This window comes from Maylandia zebra, linkage group LG18 (assembly GCF_041146795.1).
Source record: "Maylandia zebra isolate NMK-2024a linkage group LG18, Mzebra_GT3a, whole genome shotgun sequence".
Taxonomy (NCBI): domain Eukaryota; kingdom Metazoa; phylum Chordata; class Actinopteri; order Cichliformes; family Cichlidae; genus Maylandia; species Maylandia zebra.
This window is the reverse complement of record NC_135184.1, coordinates 8740007-8759732: the sequence shown is the minus strand read 5'-3', so window position 1 is coordinate 8759732 and position 19726 is coordinate 8740007. Positions and strand designations below refer to the sequence as shown.

General features: G+C 42.2%; 2 protein-coding genes and 1 non-coding gene across 7 annotated transcripts in view; all 3 read right to left on the bottom strand.

Annotated features, from left to right (window-relative positions):
• The window catches only part of cadm3 (cell adhesion molecule 3), a 114692-nt gene extending 102755 nt beyond the window's left edge, over nucleotides 1-11937 (bottom strand). For 2 of the 5 annotated variants that reach the window (XM_014413461.4, XM_076877214.1), the window contains exons 1-2: nucleotides 11656-11937; nucleotides 9877-10034 (exon numbers count right to left, since the gene is read on the bottom strand). In XM_014413461.4, coding sequence (XP_014268947.1) covers nucleotides 9877-9967 — 91 coding nt within the window. In that variant the 5' untranslated portion in view covers nucleotides 9968-10034; nucleotides 11656-11937. Of the gene's footprint in view, nucleotides 1-9876; nucleotides 10035-11154; nucleotides 11359-11655 lie in introns of those variants that run through there. The other 3 variants (XM_004555159.5, XM_076877215.1, XM_014413463.3) reach the window with 2 other exon arrangements.
• A 1864-nt stretch (nucleotides 11938-13801) lies between these two features.
• trnar-ucu (transfer RNA arginine (anticodon UCU)) lies at nucleotides 13802-13875 on the bottom strand. Its single transcript has one exon. It is a non-coding gene; the product is annotated as a tRNA-Arg (tRNA).
• A 1621-nt stretch (nucleotides 13876-15496) lies between these two features.
• sdhc (succinate dehydrogenase complex, subunit C, integral membrane protein) lies at nucleotides 15497-19319 on the bottom strand. The gene is made up of 6 exons (XM_004555158.5): nucleotides 19200-19319; nucleotides 18201-18260; nucleotides 18002-18103; nucleotides 17180-17241; nucleotides 16058-16221; nucleotides 15497-15756 (listed from the first exon to the last, which is right to left on the bottom strand). Exons 1-6 carry the CDS (start codon nucleotides 19214-19216, stop codon nucleotides 15652-15654), a joined length of 510 nt encoding a protein of 169 aa, XP_004555215.1. The 5' UTR covers nucleotides 19217-19319; the 3' UTR covers nucleotides 15497-15651.
• Nucleotides 19320-19726: the final 407 nt, after the last annotated feature.

Below are 19726 nucleotides of genomic sequence, written 5' to 3'. Positions count from 1 at the left end.
GTTTTAATACAGCGTTAATACTGCAAAAGGCTCTGTTTTAACAGAAACTACTATCTTTTCCTCAACTTAGCCATGTAGGTACTTTATCAAAAGAAGAAAAATGCATAAAAAATGAAAATATAATGTAAGTCTAATATAATTTGGGTTTGTCGAGGGTAAAATCCTGTGTTTGACCCTCATCTTCAAATTGACTTTATTGTGCTACACGTCTTCCACTACAGGACGCGTTGTGATTTAATATTTGTTCCTGAGTTATATACATAATTTGTCAGTTGTAATGATGGTCATGGAGCATCATTAACATGATTATGTAGAAGCAACACTAGCACGCTACAGCACTGTTAGGAATACATGAAGGTTGCATTTGTGTTTGCATAACAAAAACACCAAAAGCTAAGCTAAAGTGGTTTAAGAGATTAGAGCGATGTGTCTTGGTCATCTAAGAATCTCACTGAAACTGTCCACAACCTAATTTCTAAAACTAAAAACAATGACTTGCAAATCATTTTCAATACAATCTCAACTTTTTTTCTCCAGAAACTCAGTTGTTTATTCATGTCTATGTGTGTGAATGGCAACGTACAGTCAAGAACTTCATGTTCACTGAGCAAGGAGCATGTTTAAGTCTGCGTGAGAGGAAAGCTGGCTGAAAGACAGATAGATAGACTGCGTGTTTGTGTGTGCGTGCGTGCGTGCGTGCTAGCATACTGGGGTTTCTTAACAGTCTGCCTAGCAGAGGGTGAGAAAGCGAAGTGAAGGAGAGTGAATCAAAATGAAGTGTGTGTATCTTAGAGAACTGGCAAAGGTGAGTGTGTGTGTGTGTGTGTGTGTGTGTGTGTGTGTGTGTGTGTGTGTGTGTGTGTAGCCGATTCCCATGCAGGGAGAAGCAGCTTAGAGAAGAAGCATATTCTTTTCTAAGTAAATCTCATTAATTTTAATTAGCTGTATATTTAGCCTGTACACCTGGATTGGGTGTAATTCCGTTTGTATATATAGCGACAGGTGAAATGAGTCAGGTTGCAATTATATTGCTGAGCAGTCTCGCATTAGCATAATGTCCTGTTTTTTGATTGTGTCGCATGGCTAAGAAGGATATCAGAGGCAAATATGCATTCCCTTCATTTTCCTATTGCATGCTCTGTGTAGCGCGCCAGGGCTCGTCCTTTTAAGCGTTCACCTTTTTTTCTCTTGTGAGTTCTTTCTCCCTCCCTCGCTCCCTACACTGTTTCTTTTCATTTTCTCTCCGGTCTGTTCACCCCATCATTAGAGTGCGCTCACTTTTTTTTCCTCCTCCCTCCCAACCCCTCCTCCTCCATTTCCCTGCCGTCATGCACCCTTACTGTATGGTTTTCTCTTGTTCACGTGAATGCCTCTGTCTTTCTCCCTCTGTCTCCCTCGCCCTCCCTCCTTTCCTTGGTAATCAGCTTATCCTATGTGTGTCCAAGCTTCTATGTCTGCGTTCCTCCTCTCTTTGTTTCGGATTCATTCAGCAGGGAGATTAGAGATGCCTATTTGGTGCTTTTGTCTTCAACCGGCACAGTAATGCTGAGTTACACGGTGTGGCGATGGCCCCATCGTCAAAAGTCGCATCTACTCATCACGAGTTCATCGTACCTTGATCGGTGCAAAGGGTCAGGTCCAGATTAAAAGCCGAGCCTGGACCTCTCGACTGGTCACCGTGAGTTTAAAGTCTGCACTTGTGTAACCCATATAAACTACTCCCTGTCACATGACCCACGTCAGCTGATTTGAGGTCCCTCTTCTGATTGGCTCCTCCCACGTCGCGGCAACTCTGAAAACCGGCTGTGGAGGGATACTTCCGGGTTCGACTCCTGCTGTGGCTGTGAGCTTATGGCATTTAGAACGGTGTTGGAAAACAAAGCGTTTTCTCCCCTCAATTAAACTTTAAACTCAGCGGTAAGTGTCCTTAATATCTTTCAACCTTTGGTTGTCAGTAACCAGCCGATCGTTTTCGCGATTAAAAAATGACTTTGTGCGGCAGCGCTCCCACCGCAAGCAGAACTCCGGTTCAAAAACCGCTGTTTTTGAACACTTTCTTTACTTAAGCATTTTTATGGGCTTACTTTGAAACAAAGTGCGATTGAATGATTATTGTTATGTGTTGCCTTGAATTCGGCTATGCTGTCTGTTAGACAGTTGTTTTCCTTTGTTGTTTTTGTATTGTTTGTAGCGAACGCTACTGGACTGTATAGATTAAGCTACGTAGCTAAGATGATTAATGATTTAACTGTTGTACATGGATTGATGATGATTTATGGTTTGCATTGTTACCTAGACATGCAGAAGAATATACTTGTTTACCGGTAAACTGAATCGAACTTGATGTGCTAATGGACATTTTTCTGACCTACAGGTCAGGTTTTTTTTCCCTCTTTGAATTGATCTTCTTCATATTGAAGTGGCGAGCCGGTAGGACCATTCTTTCTTTTCCCCCACTTAGCCGTCTTTGGATTACGGACATATTTCCCCCTTGTATGAAGCTGGACCCTAAGGAGGAATACCTTAAAAGTGAACTTTAAAAAGAAAAGGACCAAAAAAAGGACTCTTAGCAAAAGGACTCTTGCACAGAAAAATCACAGCACTGATTTATTATTTAATTGTGGACATTTACGTTGTGTGTTGTGTTAATTATTTTGTTCCATTTCCCCTTTCCCCTATTTATTCAATATATTTTTGGTACAAGACATTGCAGTTTTTGGTCTCATCATTCACACCATCTGGGCTCCATAAAGAACTATTTCTTCTGCGCGTCAGTCAGTAAATTCATCCATTGACATAAACTAGTCCTTAAATAACTTAGCGTTACACTTGCATTACAATGACTCACTGATCATAAGACCTTATCTACCGCTTAAAACGAGGCATTATATTCCTTTCGTGAGTTCCTAATAGAAAACATAGATGTGGCACTTTTTAAAAGCTCAAGGATGACAGAATAAAGCAAACAAGATTTTTTTCATGCTCATCAGCAGACTGCTGCTTTTTTTTTTTCCTTTAAAGTGATGACTTCAGTTCCTCCACTTAAGATAAGAATAGACGGGAGCAGCAAATCTCATAAAAGTGTAATGATACTAATTTAGGTCATATCGCTGTGTACAATGAAAATGTTCCAACAATGAAAATATTCACTGTATCAGGCGGGTACCTGTCTAGGTTGTGACATTGAAGGAGAAGAACAATAACAATAAACCAAAAACACTTTAAAAGAACTTGAAATGAGGTGCATGAACACAGAGGAAACTAAACAAAAAGACAATTTACTTCCTCTTTCTTTTAAAACATTTAGCACTCTTGCATAATTTACACCTTGTATTAAAATTCAATTTCTTTGGATCTCTGTAACTCAGAAAAAAACATGGCTTTACAGAGAGTAAATACATGGCACGATCTTAACGCTATCAGGTCCTCCACACCACCCACAGAGATGATCAAACCTCAGCCAGGAGTAAATAAAGTGTATATTCGCATCCTGCAACCACTGCAGAAAAGTCTAAACTTCTCCAGAGTTTGCCGTTCCTTCAGCCTCTCCAAAGACACCTACAGTGGTACAATACAGCACCACACTCAGATCCCATCAGTTTCTCACTCCTATCCCCTTTTTCCCCTAGCCTTTACAGTAGTTGCAAACTGCAGTAAAAATCCCTCGTCATCATTTTTGTTGCCTTCCAGGAAAGACTCGTAAAAGACGACCTTTTCCACTTCAATGAAAAGTAAATCCAGGCTCTATAGTATCATGTCTAATGATCCTATGCCCGTCATGGCTGTTCTTGTTGACAAAGCAACCTCCCCAAATGACACCCCCGCTTTGCATTGGCTGCATTAAAATATTTGATCCGATTACAATGCAGCCATAAATGATGAAAACACATACACTAAATGCCAGGTAGTGCATTAATTCAAAGGGCATTTAAATAATACAGAATGAATTTCAATAGCAGATCTGCAGTATATATAGAAGCTATGAGCATTCAAGCAGGGTGGTACAATATGATTGGGAGGCATAAGGAGTGCAGCAGTGCAGTGGAACCATAAATGAATTCCACTGAGCAGTGGCTGTGTTACAATGCAAAAACTTTAATAATGATACTGTCCAATAGTTTCAATGCAGAAAACATATCTCTGTAAACAATAAACTTGCAACTAAAACAATAAATAAATATGCTGTGTATAGGAGGCAATATTCAACTCTGCTCCGGCACAATAATATACCACTAAAAAGTAATTGTATCCGATTTTAGGATCCAACTGGCACTCAGTTGAACTGATAATCAGCCAGTCGATGGTAAAGCTATTAAAAAAAACTTTGCCGCATGTGCTGATGAAGGACACAGATTCAAAGACCTTGTCACTCTGTCTGCTGATTCACTTTAATAGCGCTAAAGAAAAAGTGTCAGACATCAGATTTATTCTCCTTATTCTCGTGAGACTTTATACTACATTAAGTACTAATCTGAAGAACTGCTTCACAGTCCTTTTCCTAAACTGGTTCTATATTTGACAGTTATATTAGAGGCTCAATAAGACTCACCATCCAGTCAATGGACAGTGATATCCTCAGCAGAACTAGGTAGAGTTCCCTACACAACACACAGGTGAATTGAAATGGCTTTATGGTTGTGGTATCAGTGATAAGATCCCCCCACAGACACACTCTCTACCACAAGCTGAAGTGATGGCATCATTAAAAAGAGGCAATATATAAGAGCAACCTCCGCTCTTTCATTGGTGGAGCTCCTGCGCTCAGGGGGAACCCTCAGCACTCAGAGTCAATCAATACAAATGCTTCGCTTTACAGCCATGCACTCGAATCTTCCAGCACCCGGTCATAGTTGGAGTTTACACACAGCACAGTGATGTGCTTCAACAAACAGATACACCTTTCCAGGAAGCCCTTGGTCTGACCACCCATGCGCTAATGACACCATTGGTGATTTCCACCCCTGCAGCAATCAATTAAAATACCCGCCAGAGAATTTCAGCAGATAACATGAGAAAAGCAGGCAGGTAGGAATGGGGGAATGAGCGCGAGGGCCTTGATCAAAGGAAAAGCCAGATGAGTGCTGAACACAATACGGGCTCTTGTTGGTGGAAACATGGTAAATTAATTTATTTCAAGGCTGACGCTGTTGTTGTTGTTGTTAGGTTTGTTTAATCTGTAGTGTGTTTGTGAGGTGATGGTTTTGAAGCTGGCTGCTCTGTAAATGCGGGACCCCTATTTTTCACAACCCTGAGTTGCTGCAAGGTGATGTGTCTTCTGCGAAGCACCAGAGAGGGCAACGAATGCGTTGCCGCTCATCAAAATCTCAAGAGCACTTCTTTCTTTTGGTTTCTTAATGGCATTTGCTGTTATTATGATGGCAGCATGCAAGACTGATCTGTTCTGATGTAATCTCACTTTGCCTGAGAGAGCCTGGGTGGATGAGATCTGCTTCAGATTGATGAGGTCTAATAGAGTCTTGTTTGGGTGCAGTTGATACTTCTAACATCCGAAGATACTGGCGCGCCACTGCATTTTAATTCTGCTTAATTTAGCTACAAATGACTTATCAACACTTTTGCCTTGTTGAACTGTGACCTTCTCTTCCTGCCGCTTACGCATGTGTAATGTTTCAGCATGTCGAGAGATGTATGAGTATAACATGAAGAAACAGCAATGTGTACAATGTGTGATGCAAATCATTCCCGGGGGCTCTAGTGCTCATGGTTAGAGCTTTGTTGGAAGTTTAATCAATCAGCCACAGCACACTAATTAATCGGCATGATGAACAGGAGAAATAATTGGTTTTCTGCCAGATGTGAATCTGTTTCAAACTAATGCCAGCCAATCAGAATCCAATTTATAATCAGAAAACTGATCTGGACAAGAAAACACTTAAAGGATCAGAGAAGAATAAACACACAAGACAATAGAAGTAATATGGCTTTAGATTTAAAATTCCGATAGCAGACAGTCTCCTGGAGCTTTACTACATGTTTTAGCATGTGTATTTTAGATGCTTAATTGGATCCATGTAGTGTCACAATCTCCTTCAGTTTCACAGATTCAAATCTAGGATATGTGCTAGATTATGTCATTGTCGTTTTTCTCTTAAAAGACAAACATATTGTTAACTAACTGGCATGATTAGTATAAGAATAATTAATTGGGCTCCTCCCCAGATGTTTCTGAATGAATCTGCAGAAAACTAATGAGGGCTGTCTGGTTTTTCTATTGAAGCGGCAGATGTCATTAGCTACAGCCCACATTGACAATACTGATCAGCCCACACTCCAATCAGACCAGGTAACCAGTGGCTGAAAGTAATAGAAGAGCACTGGAGGAAATAAATAGCCAGCACTGAGATTGGAAACCACTGGTTTAGCCCCATGCCAGTGGAGCCAAATGGAAAAATAGCTTAGGCCTCTTATTAATGTCACAGTGGCTAGGCGGTAATTCCCCCAGGCTCTGTGTACCTCGGCTTGTTAATGAGTCACTGCTTATCAGTCAGCCTTGTTAACAGGCAGAGGCCTCCCATCCAAACCGCCTACTGCTATTGTGTGCTAGCCGTACTGTGTATTAGCCAAATGTTCCCCCATCTTGGCACACAGGAAGTCAACACCAAACAACAGCAACACACACAGGAAGTGGGCTTTTAGCCAATGAGAAAGAGCTGCTCCTGGGGGAAAGGAACCCATTCTGTAGCAGTATAAAGTGAACCACTGGCAGAGACACACACACGCAGAGCCCTCCCGCCTATAAATCTTACCACACTAACAACTGGTCCACACTGCTCCCGTCCTTTAATCCTTATCCATTACTAGCCTCAGCTGGAAGCATCGGGATTCATTCAGTGTTTCTGACTAGCAGAACTCGCTGAAGTAAATAAACTATTAGGCATGTTTCCTGCCATGAATGCAAACACTCTACTGGAGTCTGAGATCAGACTGCCATCAGGCTGCCATAGCGTTGAGGGCCAGGTGGTTGATTGGAGGTCGCAGCACACTGTTCTACGTGCTGTCAACTGAGTGCTTCAGCAGACGGACCCTCACACTACACAGCAGTCCTGTGGCAACTGGGTCAGCGGTACAGAACCAGGGCACAGCCGGCCAATTGCATGCCTAATCTGTGCCCTTCTGAGAGGCACTTTCCATCTACAGCGCATGGCTGCACATCCAGCTGTGGAAATGGATATGTCAAATGGCGTGCAATTAGTGTCTCCCTGATTCGTTCACATGCTCCAAGGATGCCTGGCCACAGATAAATCCAGAGCAGAGTTAGTGCTGTCCTTTCCATGACTTTGACATACATCAAATGGAAGTCCAGGATTGATCAAGAGTTTAAACTATCATGAACGCTATCATAATACATGATCAACCCCATATGTCCTGGGAAAGTATTTCTTTTTTCTTAATTGTACCTCTCTGACCGATGATAAGAGACAAACAGTCAACATATTTTTAATCCACTGTGGACTCTGAGTATAACAATAATAGACGGTCCTACTCTGATGGCTCATCTGCTTTAACGTTGACTTGCTGAGCTAATCGTTTTCCTCTCTGATACATAACACTGAATTATTTAAGCTAAGTAGACCCTTCTCTTGCAAGGCCACTTAGCATGGAGATCTCCATTATGACGGCATGACCCACCCTACTCCACCTTCTACTAACAGCTCTGCTGCTGTGTCACAACATTCAGACAGATCGGAGCGGATGTGAGTGATGGGCTGGTGCTTTGCGGCTTATGCACTACATTTCCCTCTATAACTGCAACACCATTGCTTACCACATTACTCAAATGTCAAGAACAAAGCAGCAAACACAAGATTTATTCATGAATATATCTATTTTTCTGTATCTTGAATTTTTTGGCATTGTTCCTTGGTGTTGTATGTGTTGAATAAAAGCTGGGTTCCTTGTTTGCCAGTGGGAAAATCTACAACTTTTCATTATTTCTTGCATCAAGGCCACTAAGACAAATTTCAATACTACTGATAAAAAAGTATCCGGTCTTCTTCTGATTAATGCATTTCTATATGGTGCAAAAAATATATTTTCAAACATTTTTGACAAGTGATTCTGACTGATTTCACTGCAGTGATATTATTAATTTGGTTTCTGTGGAATTAATACAAGTACTTGATCATTATTTGATGACACATATTACTGACAAAAAGACATGGATGCCAAAATTGTTAACTCAGCACTCCACGGTTGCTTCCCATCTCTCAGCTGTGCTCTTTGACGTGTTTTCTCATCTCCTAAATGCTGTCAGACGTCCCAGGCTTAATTACTCTCCTTGACTGACATGATAATGTAAAACAGCACTTAGGTGAGACCAAAGCAAGAATTGGTCACGCATGGTCAGGCCTCCCTCCAGGCACACCTTAATCAAATGTGACATGCGTGTGAATGCGAGCCAAAATCATTTTCGGACCCAAATAACGAACCAGCGCCTGGGTTTCAATGACGAACTACACAGTTGGGGTCAGCATCCTGACAGGAGATTGATGTTTCATCATCAGTGCCTCAGTCTGAGGTGATTGTTTGTGCATTTCTCATCTTCAGCAACTCTAAAGGTTTTGACATGCTTCCATTTGCATTTGTATTACAGCGGCCTGATCCCAACTTCTAGACATACCCATATTGTTTCTCACTTTCTACCGCACTGACCAATGTGAGCTCACACCGACAATCCTTCGCTCCCCCAAATTGAATTCATAAATGCACGGAAACTCAAGTATACCTATTTCAACAGAAAATAAAAACAGCTGATGTGGATAAACAAATTCAAAGTACAGTAAATGTAGTCTGTGTGCGTGCATATCTATGGGCGTATACTGTGTATTTCTCCATGCATATGCATGCAGTGTGTATTCACAGGTGCATTCAGATTTGTGAAATAGTGTGGGTGTGCATAAGTGAATACAAGGGGCCTCTGAGAATATATATTGGAAATGCAAATCAGGGAACATCTATTAGGAGCCTTATTACCTGCTATATTGTCTTACAGTTCTTTGTCAAACTCTGTGCAAAAAAATACCAAGTGTAATGAGAAACATGCCGACAGGATTCTACCTATGTCAATCAATTTTCTGTGGATTGAGGGCCAGTGGTGACGCACCATTTTACCACTGGCAAAACTCGTCCTCTAAAGGTTGTATTACCAGCAGTCAGTCACTTGAGTGTTATGTAATTGGAAAGCACATCGGTCTGTATATTCTCGCCACTCACAGCAAGGATGATATCATTACAAAGTGCTTCTCTCATCAAATCCTCTCTTACCATCCGCTTTGAGCCGCACCCAGCTCATCGCAGTTTGAGCTTCAGCCATAAGGACTGTCATATGTCTGTATAAGAGTTTGCACGCTGCTTTGCCCCTACCTGAGAAAGCACAAGACAATCGCTCTTTATCTCCAAGTGTATACTCATGAGAAAGACAGAGAGATGCTAAGCAGGTAAACATCCAAGACTGCTAATGATGAGTGTTTGCCTGTGTTTTTGCATCTTAAGCGACCTTATGCAAGTCATTTAAGATGTCACTGAGAGAGAAAAAGAAGAGGAAGTTACTGGGCAGTGTGCTACTCTGGCAAAGGACCTGCAATGCACTGCTGAGCCCTACACCCACGTGCGAGTCACACACATTCCTAAAAAACAACAGCAGAAATCCCACTGGGGTCTGGGGAGGTGGGAGTGTCCCATGTGCTTATTAACGCTGCTCTGATTCCCTTGTCATAATACAGGAAACAACGAAAAAGCCTCAAGTAAACAGATAAGGGCCACCACAAGAGACAGAGAGAGAGGGTCAGGGAGGTCAGGGGCCCAGGGAGAGACAGTAAGAGGCAGACAGATACAGAGGGAGAGAGATGTGCTTACCAAAGCTAGTATTGCTGTGAACCGCAGCTGTGAAGAGTACTGTCAATAAGCTGACACTCCATAATGCAAAGGGGGCTGATGGGAAGGCCATGTTCGGGCACACAGATCCGCCTGTCTCACTGAATCCTCAGGAGGGCAGAGGAGCTCTGGAGTGTCACCTGCAGGGAAAGCAATGGTGAGATAAAGAAAACAAGCAGGCAAGGCCAACTGGCCACTAATTGCATCCCCTGCCACTGGTTGGCTGCAGCTGAATAAACGCTTGGCCCACCCGTTACTCACGCGTTGCTCCATGGGTATTCATCGATCTGGTTGTGTCATACTATACCGACGACTGATTGAGGGAGGTGGGAGTAAGGAGAGAGTGGGCGGTGATAGAGCCAAACAGAGGAGTAGACGGAGATGGTGGCGATGTTTAAGTGTTAATGAGGGGAGACGAGACGAATGGGGGTGGTGGTGGGGGGGGGGGGGGGGGGGTGTTCATATTACTGTCAATTTATTCCACTTTAACAAGCTGTGCGCATGTGGAAAGAAGGAAAACGAATGTTTCTGGGGCCATTTTCGAGCTCCAACTAACTCACTCTAATTAAAAATAACGCTAAGCAACATTCCCACAATTGGCAGTGAAAGAAAAAAGGAGAAGAGGAAAGACAATGAAAGACACAGCAGCAGCGGAGAGATACACCTGCCGCCCGCTGAGAATACACGGTGCGCTTTGCACTAGACCGGAGACGGACCGTCGTGCTTAATAGCTTCTCTGGCACTCGCTCTCACTCTCTCTCTCTCTCGCACTCCTTCTCTTCCTCTTTCTCTCACGCAGATTCCTTAAAATAGCAGTAGCTTGCGCAGAGGTGAGCCCTCGGTCCATCTGTGGACGGCTCCCTCATTGTCATCGCCGAGAGGGAACCGGGGCTGTAACGTTGGCTGCGGGACGGACGCACGAGCGGGCGGTTAGGGCGGGGACAAGGGGTGGGATGGAGTAATGGAGCGGAGGGGGGACGTGGAGGAGGGGGGGCATGTCATGGGAAAGGGATGTTGGGGACTAGAGACGGGGTGGGGGGTGTCTATGTTTATTGTTGCTCCAGCCCTTTCTGTTGAGTGATGGCGAGAAGCGAAAACAAAACTGGACCAAGTGTATCCATGGGAAATAACGCGGAAACTGAGCGCGAAGAACAGAAGTTCTTTGCTTACGCTTAACGTGGAGAGTGAAACCAATAAAGATGACGACAATAAAAATAATAACAACAATAATGAAAACAACAACAGCTCGCGCATGGCTACCTGCATTGCTGCAACGGACCGCGAGAGCACCAGAGGACTGGTTCTCAGGTCGGAAAACCAGTCCTTCTCCCGCGCTTGCAGAAAAATCTGGTGCTCTTGAGAATTTGGGAGACTCTTGAAAAGGCTGGAGAGAGGTGGCTGCTGCACACCCCGCGAGTTACGATCTTTTTTTCTGCAAAAGAGCGCGGAAAGAAAAAAAAGGAGGAGAGGAGAGGAGTCGGGAACAGCGCAGACAGCCCGACAACAAAACGTACATTTAGAGTAAATTATGAAACACTCAGGGATTATACACTTCTCTCCCTGGGCAGGCATAACGGATTACAGAGAGAGAGAGAGAGAGAGAGAAGGGAGACTCGCAGTGCGCACACGGACACATTCCTGGAGACGGAAAAGCGTCACCACTGACAGGTGTCTCCTGTCCGCCCTACAGGCTACATCCTAACCCTGTACATTAATACAAACTGTGAAACATTGCACGGCAATAACCACACGCTCACACACCGGTATAGTCCGCCTCCGGAGTCGGGTTTTGTTGATGCTGGTCTCCAATAAGGTCCCCAGTAAGGTCCCTCCTTTGATGCGCAGCAGTCGCTTGTTCAGAGCCTTCTTTCAATCTGCTTTTATCGACTTTTTTCTCTCTCCTTGTTCCTTCTCCCGACTCCTTGTTTTTCTTGCTTTTTCCCCCTCCGCTCACTCTCTCACTCTGTCTTTGTATCTCTATCTCTCTCTAGCTCGCTCTCCACGGCTACCGTTCACTGCAGCAAAAACAGACTGTCTGAAAGACGAGCGGGAGGGGAGGGGACACGGGAGGGAGGGATGGAGGGAGGGAGGGGATTTTAATACGATTTGGCCCGTACCACCGGGATAACAGGGCCAGAGCAGGGGCCTACTGACTGAGAGCAGCATGAAGGAGATGGAGCGGATAGTAAGATCTTACCATAGCGAAAAATCATCGTAATGTTGCTATAATATCCCACAGTGAGTCATCTGACCTTATCTGCCTTTATGGAATTTCATTATCCCCTGTTGTACATAAGCTCGCTTTATCTAAAGTTTCCATAGCCTACAGAGTAGGTACAAAATTCTTCTCCTGAATTCAGACCTACATATCTCATATCGGGTCATCTGAAGCTGATTGTCACGGTTCTCAGTGGAGTATAATGTTTCTTATCATTGATGCTTTGGAGCTATTACTTATATCTTGCAGATAGGCCCACTACTATTTCCCATCGGTTAGATAATTTCCATGGTTGCCTAATGATTTAACCGAGTCCTTGGCCTTGTGGAGTTGTGGGACTTCCGTTTCCTCCCTATTTTCCCAGAATACTGTAAGTCCTACTTTGCTGAGACGTTGTCGTTTCACAGTTTGTGCAGTAGTCCATTAATGTTTCTACATCATAATGGCTACACCCTTGGGAGTTTTGCATATGCTTGCAACGTTAAAGGGGAGAGTCCTTGTAGTTTTGACGTTTTTGACGTCAGTCCCGTTTGGGAATCAGGATCCAAGGGTGGAAGGGAGAGAGGGAGGAGGGGGAGGGGTTGTTCAACTTGCCAGAGAGGATTAAGGATTAGTTTGCGGGCGGATTAGGTCTGTGTGTGGGGAGGCATGATGGGGTTAAACATGGATGTCACGACAGCCCAATCAGTGGTGGTGGCAACAAACTGAAACCGAGGAGGTGGGGTTGAATGAAAAAATTAATAAATAAATAAAAAATTATAAAAACCATGGGGAGCGCGGGGGGAGTGGGGAGTGGTAGGGGAGTCGTGGCGTTTGAGAGATCTTCAAGCAAGCAGCTGCTTTCCCACACTGAAAGCAAATAACAATATCAGCTCTGGGCTCCCAGATTTGGGGGGTTTTAAAGATGGAAATAGTCCACCTTCGGGGATCCTTGAAAGGATTCAAGGTCCCCACCCTGATTTCCCTTAATTTAAAAATACACAATGACTTCCACCAACTCTTCTTCTCCACTCGCACTGTACAATGTAGTTATGGTCTTTAATTCAATACAGAATCTGCATACAAAAAAAAAATTCTAGCACTATGAGTCATTTATGTTCAAAGTAAACCGGAGCCTTTATCTCTCCCTCTGTCTCTGAACCGAATGGGAGGATGGAAACGCGGCATCTGGCATCATTAAACACTTGTTACGAGGACGGCAAAAGGCTTTAAACGTTTAGCTGCTGCCGCTGCTTCAGGAAAGCTTTTTGCTCTGGTTTAAATGAGCGAACAGCCCCAGGTGCCGAAACCGTGAGCGTGCGCGCGTGTCCGCTGGTGAGACTGTGCAGTAATGTGCTCGCGTGATAACTTAGCGCGCAGCCTGGACAGTAAAGCTGGGAAGGAAGCCCCGTGAAGTTCTGCTATGGTTTCACGCCTTTTCCCTATTTCAAATCTGCATAGATGAGATGACCTTTGCGCGGTGACTTGGCTCCTGTGAAATTACCAGGCCAGATGCACTGTTTTTGAGCTTCTGCAAAATAAACACGACTATGAATCATCTTCTTTCCACCAATCCACCCTTGTCGTCGACAGTACAGAGCAGCTCTGTTATGCACATCTTATCTGCAAAGAACATTTAAAAAAAAAGTAAGCTTTATTCCGAACCCTTCTCATTAAAGGAAAAAAATTACAGCCGGATCCTTACATCCACATCTCTGCCGGGACTCGAACCCGGAGCCTCTGGATTAGAAGTCCAGCGCGCTATTCCATTGCGCCACAGAGACTGAGGCACCGTTTTTTCTATCAAAACCGGGTTTATACTCCCCCTCCCAGCCCTGCGCAGCATCCTCACCACCCCTCAGCATCAGGACCGCAGCTCTGTGGTGTAATAATTTGCCAAACGGTAGGGGGTGCTGCCGCCGCATAATCATCAGTGACTTAATGTCTCATAGAAACAGTGGGAACTCCCGCTTTTCATCCCCCATTTGTTTCGTGCAAGTTATCTCGTCAAAATATCATTATGGTGATGTTATCAGAGCAAAACTAAAAGATGGAACATTGTGCATTGGAAATGCATCAACAACTATGAGCCAGAGTGCTTGTTGTTTGTAGGGGAATGAAACAGCCAATACTTCTATTACCCCCCCCATTTCTTTTTTTTACTCCCAAAAATTAGAAGAAATTCCGCAGGGTTTAGTGCAAACAGTCTATAAACAAATTCAGTCTTGGATCCTGCAGAGCATGAGCAATTTTCCCATCCATCACAATAGAAAATTGCAGACCAATGGATGTGCAGCTCAGGTGGAAATGTGCCTGTTGTGTGGATAGGACTTTGTGTGGGGAATCCTGCGTATGCCAAATTAACAGCAATCAGACAAAAAACTCGTGTACAGAGAGGCATTTTGCAAGAGTTGATGTAACATTGAGCTGGCAGTGGTTAGGTATAGCAATGCCTGTCCAGCAACAGAGCTGATATGACTCTGTGGACATTACAACACCATCAAAAGCACTGAATTAACTCTTGACTTTTACAAATACTGGAAAAAACAGTTTGATGTGTCCTTTAGAAACAGACTGACAAAACGCATGACACAACACCCGAGGAAAAAAAAAAAAAAAAAAAAAAAAAAAAAAAAATTATATATATATATATATATATATATATATATATATATATATTCATCAATAAACCAAAAAGACATTCTGCCTAACAGGCATTTCCCCTCCAGGCATCGGTTACAAATTAATGAGCCAATTTTGTTACAGCTAACCTCAGAACCTGTTTTTTGTTGATCAGTATGCACTTGTTACTGTACGCAGCACAAGCGGGAGTTGGATCTGACTTTACATCACAGCTTGCCTTTATTCACACTGCAGGACAAAAGCAGGTGAGATGCAGTGTGTAACTCCTGTGCGGCTCAGTTGGAGGTAAGGCCCGAGGCAGGCTGCCGGTGAGGAGCCTGTTCACATGCACAGCTTCCCCCACTGAGCTGCCTCTACATTTCAGCCTCTCCCTTCCCTGCCGTTAAAAATGTATCTGAGCATCTGCAGCCTGGATAAGTTAAAATATAAATGACAGCCTACAGTTTAAAAAAACAACAACACACAAACACACCTTTCTGTGCACAAACAACATCAGCAGACACACTGGTTGAACTGGCAGTGACTGAGCACTCAGGGCAAAGAAAAGTGATTAATGATTTTGACGTCACAGCACAATTAGGCAAATTACATAAGGCATGTAGGACATGTCTAATTTTGGCCGCTGGTTGTTGTTCACGCTGAGAACAAGTGTGAAATAAACTGGGTCACATTTGCATGCACCTTGCACTCTGCTGCTGCATTTGCTGACCCCAAAGACTCTCCAAGTGTAATTAATTCAAAGGAAGAAACATCAAAACATAATTTCTAAATTTAGAATAACATAATCCTTTATTGAACACTTTGATGACATAAGTCTGCATTAGGCCACGGTACATATACACAAAACAAAACTCCCACAGTGAAATCCAGTTCACGTTCACTTTAACTCGCTCTGTTCATCACGTCTGGTCCTGAGCTCAGATCATGAGCAGAGCTATTGACGTGATGACGGACAGACCAATGACTGTGTAGCCGGTGCGGTAGACCTCTGGAATTTTGAAGCCTTTGCCCATATCCCAGCCCTGATTAGATAATAATAAACAGAAGAAGATCATAAAAAGAACATTAAGCACACAAAAACAACCTCATTTTATAAATGTTGGCAAATGTAATTAGTAAAATTAGTAAACATGACAAAAGCAAAACAAAAATCTGTATCCTCTTAAAAGCTTAAGCTAAGCAGTCCAGACACCTCATAAAACATGCAAATGGAAAAACTACCAAAGAATTTCAAACAGACTCTAGTGTGAGGAAGAAAAAGGTAAGCAGTTCCTCGGTTAAATCATTAGGCAATTTTAAAATTATTAAATCATTAAATCTTACCAAGTGGCGGATGCCGTTATAGGTGTGGTAAGATACTGGGAAGGCAATCCCGAATTTGGCCAGCCCAGTGAGAAATGGACCAATGGACAGTGAGTGGATTAAATCCAGGTAGTAGGGGTAGCTCCCTGGCAAAACCAGCGCTGCCACCGCAAATGCTGAGATAGCTAAACACAGACAGAAATCCTGAGACCACCACACCTTTCATAATCAGTAAGAAATTAAGACATGCAAAAAGAAGCTCCACATGCTTCTAACATTTTCTCTCCATAAGCCACTTTACCACATGATCCAGCTCACCAGTAATTTTGCAACATGTGAAAGCCTCAGTTATGTAAATACTTTTTTGTTGTTTTTTGCTCTTGCTGGAGTGACAGCCAAATAATGGATCTGGATCAAACAAGTGCTTCTTGGGCTGCCTGCTACAATGCACTGAACACAATGGCTTATTTAAAGCTTCTATTTCTGTATTGCCTGGATGATAAAGAATATAAACTAAACAACTCCGTGTGAGAAAAGACATTCTTTAAAATATTTATATACATACAGAAAGTTGCATTGAAAACTAAATGTTAAATACTGACTGTTATGTTTAGATGAACTGATATGGCTTCCTGTCAGTTGGTGATAGATTTACTTCCCTCACTGTGAATCGAAGTTGATTTCAGGCATGTGATTACTCATGTGATTCTAATAGAAAGCTGAGAGACAGTAAGTGGCACTTAATGTCCGAGAGGTAGCCAGCCTGGCTGTTGAGTTTGGCCCTTATCGAGCCAATTAACACATAAACAAAGCTGATTCAGCTTTTACAGCATGTTCCATGAAGGTCAGCAGCACTGATATACAATACCACAATGACACGTGTTTTTACTCCAGGCGAATGACTGAAAGCTGTTAGCCATCTAGTGTTAATTTTCACATGTTAGGTTTAATTGTATTGAACAACTTGTGTTTTGTAATTCCAGTAAATGCTCTTAGTAAAAATCAATAGTGACAGACTACAATGCCCTGAAGACATTTCCAAGGTCACTTAAAAGCTGACAGTGGCTGTATAGCTTCAAGGGCAAAACTAAATCATTTACTTGCTTTAACTTTAATTTTGGATGGAAAAAACAGATGTGTTACCTCCACTGAGCCCAATTCCAGTTCCTCTGTGCGTGATGGACATCATCATGGGGACAGACCACCTGAGATGCAAAACCCCCCCCCAAAAACCAGAGCACATTTAGCTTTCACACATACAGGCCTCAACTAATGATTATTTTAAATCTTTAAAACAGTTTTATGATGAATGAGGCTTTGATTTACAAGTAACAACACTGCAATTCTACATTTTAATCATGGAACTTTGATTTTGTGCCAGTGATGGATGCACATGCAAAGTTTGCATGCATAAATATGAATAAGCTAATGCTCTAGTACAGAACAGGCTAAACCCAGTGAAAGAGTATGACTTAAATCACTGGATTACAGATTGGAGAAGCTGAAGATTGTTGACAGTGTTAAAAAAAAAAAAAGGTGCCCTGAGTCATCACAATGATCCCAAATGACAGAAAAATATTAAAGTTAAAAAAAAGGCAGCTGAACCAGGAGGGTAGCCTAGTGAGAAATTACATATACCGACATATACTGAACAAAAAAGGGGTTCTTTGCTGCAGGCGTTAGGATTGCAATAACTTGGTGACAGTACATTATAAGGTGCTTATTGCACTAAATCTCAGGTATTTGTGGGTTGCCCTGCTGTTTTATTAGCTTCAAAAGAATGAAAAACCTGCACAATCAGAAAAAATGATTTTAAAAGTAACAATATTTGCAGCTCAGAAAACGTGTTGCTGCAGATTTGAGGTGTCTCTGAAAACATAAAACAAATGGAGCAAATGACTTTTACTTTAACTGAGTCACATCTGAACAACACTGAGTAGACACCAGAAGGTATGCAGTACATACTTGTAGATGGTGACATGGGGAGACATGGGTCGGTTTAATCTCGAATTTTTGTCCCAAAACTTGTTCATCTCCTCCTTGGCTGTGGATCCCATTGGAGCCACACTGAAGAGGAGAGAAAATGGGGTGGTTACAGAAAACAAGTTTGCAGTAGCATCTATGTGTGCATTTATAAGCACTAACAAACAAGCACAGAACTCACTGTCTGTACAAGACACTGTACTGGGGTTTGGAGAGACAGACACTCTGACGTCCCAACGTCCTAAAGACATAAAAAACAAAAACAGGTTTAGATTTGAATCCTGGTTTACTTCAGAGTAAACCAGCAGCACCATGAGAAAGATATGTTGTAATGATGAAGATTTTTCAATAAGTAAACAGAGCTAAATAGGAACAAGGGGCAACAAGTCAACAAATTAACATAAAAAAGAACAATAACACATACAAAAAAAATAGGACACAAAAGAAGGTTTGAGCGTCGCTATTATTCATACTGTAAAATTGTTAATACTGTCAATAAAAAATGCTTAAGAGAGAATGATTTGTAGTTCGTTGTTGTATTTTTATAGTTCTATAAACAGTTATGGTCATAAATTTTGCATATTCGTTGGGAAAACCCAGCAATAAGTAAAGCCAAGTCTTAACTCCAGCTCTAGCGAGAAGGAACAAGTGAGAAGTGTCTGTTAAACAAACTCTAAAGGGTAATAGGTTCACTTCTACTAAACAAAGATCTGTTTCACATTTAAGGTAATTTAGACAACGCCAATCATTTGACAATCATTTGACCTGGGTAGAGTTACGACACTGTAATGGTGTAGTTCGATTATCACTTAACACAAACCTAAATCAAACAAATTCAGATTATCAACAGCGAATCAAGCATTCGTCAAGCGGTCATATGAAGGTTAAGGCGCCAAATAACCGCTTACGTCTGTCATTATTAACACTACTTGTCAAAGTCCACTCTCAGATAACCAAGAACATCTGACGCTAGCACGATAGCTACAGTAAGCTAGCGGCTTTCCACCACACTTGCGGTAAACAAGGATAATAAACGGAGACTACAAGTTACACCGAGGCGCGTCGACCTCAAACGTGCATTTAATTTATTATACTTTTTCTCTACGCGCCTCAATATCCCAAAGAACAAGGAGTAAAAGCTTCCCAGAGCCCGAAAGTAATGCACTAAAGATAAACTGACCTTAGAAGCAGCGCCATGTTTGACGGACAGTGAGCGGAAGTGACGTTACGGATGTTGTTGTTCCGCGGCGTTCTGAAAAACCTTGAAGAGATTCAAGCTTGAAAAGGAGTTTGAACTGTCTGAGTGCTGTAAGGCATGGCGTAATGTTGAAGGTGACGTGTAATAATTCGGTTATTTTACAGAAAATGTCTGTTTTACTGTTGAAAATTTTTTTTTATCTGGAACCTCTTTGCAGCAAAATGCATCCAACTTTAAACGAAATCCCACATTTATTCACCATTTTAAGGCTGAAATCAATTTGTACTTTAAAATACTAAAATAACTAAAAAAAATGTCTGTTTCCTTCACTTTTATGAACTTCATGTTAAACACAAGAAATTTAGACAAAAATAAAATACTCACTGACACTTTATTTTATTTTATTAAAACATAGGTAAATCAGTATGCTAATGGAAATCAAATCAATATAAAAATGTAATGAAAAGGAAATGTGACTGTCTAAGTAAACTGTAAAATTAGGTTACATT

Excerpts from the sequence above, each read along its gene's own strand:
- sdhc (XM_004555158.5), bottom strand. Across the intron at positions 16,222-17,179 it reads TGGAATTGGGCTCAGTGGAG|CTATCTCAGCATTTGCGGTG; the intron begins GTAACACATCTG and ends GTCTGTGTTTAG. Across the intron at positions 15,757-16,057 it reads ATAACGGCATCCGCCACTTG|GGCTGGGATATGGGCAAAGG; the intron begins GTAAGATTTAAT and ends TTATCTAATCAG.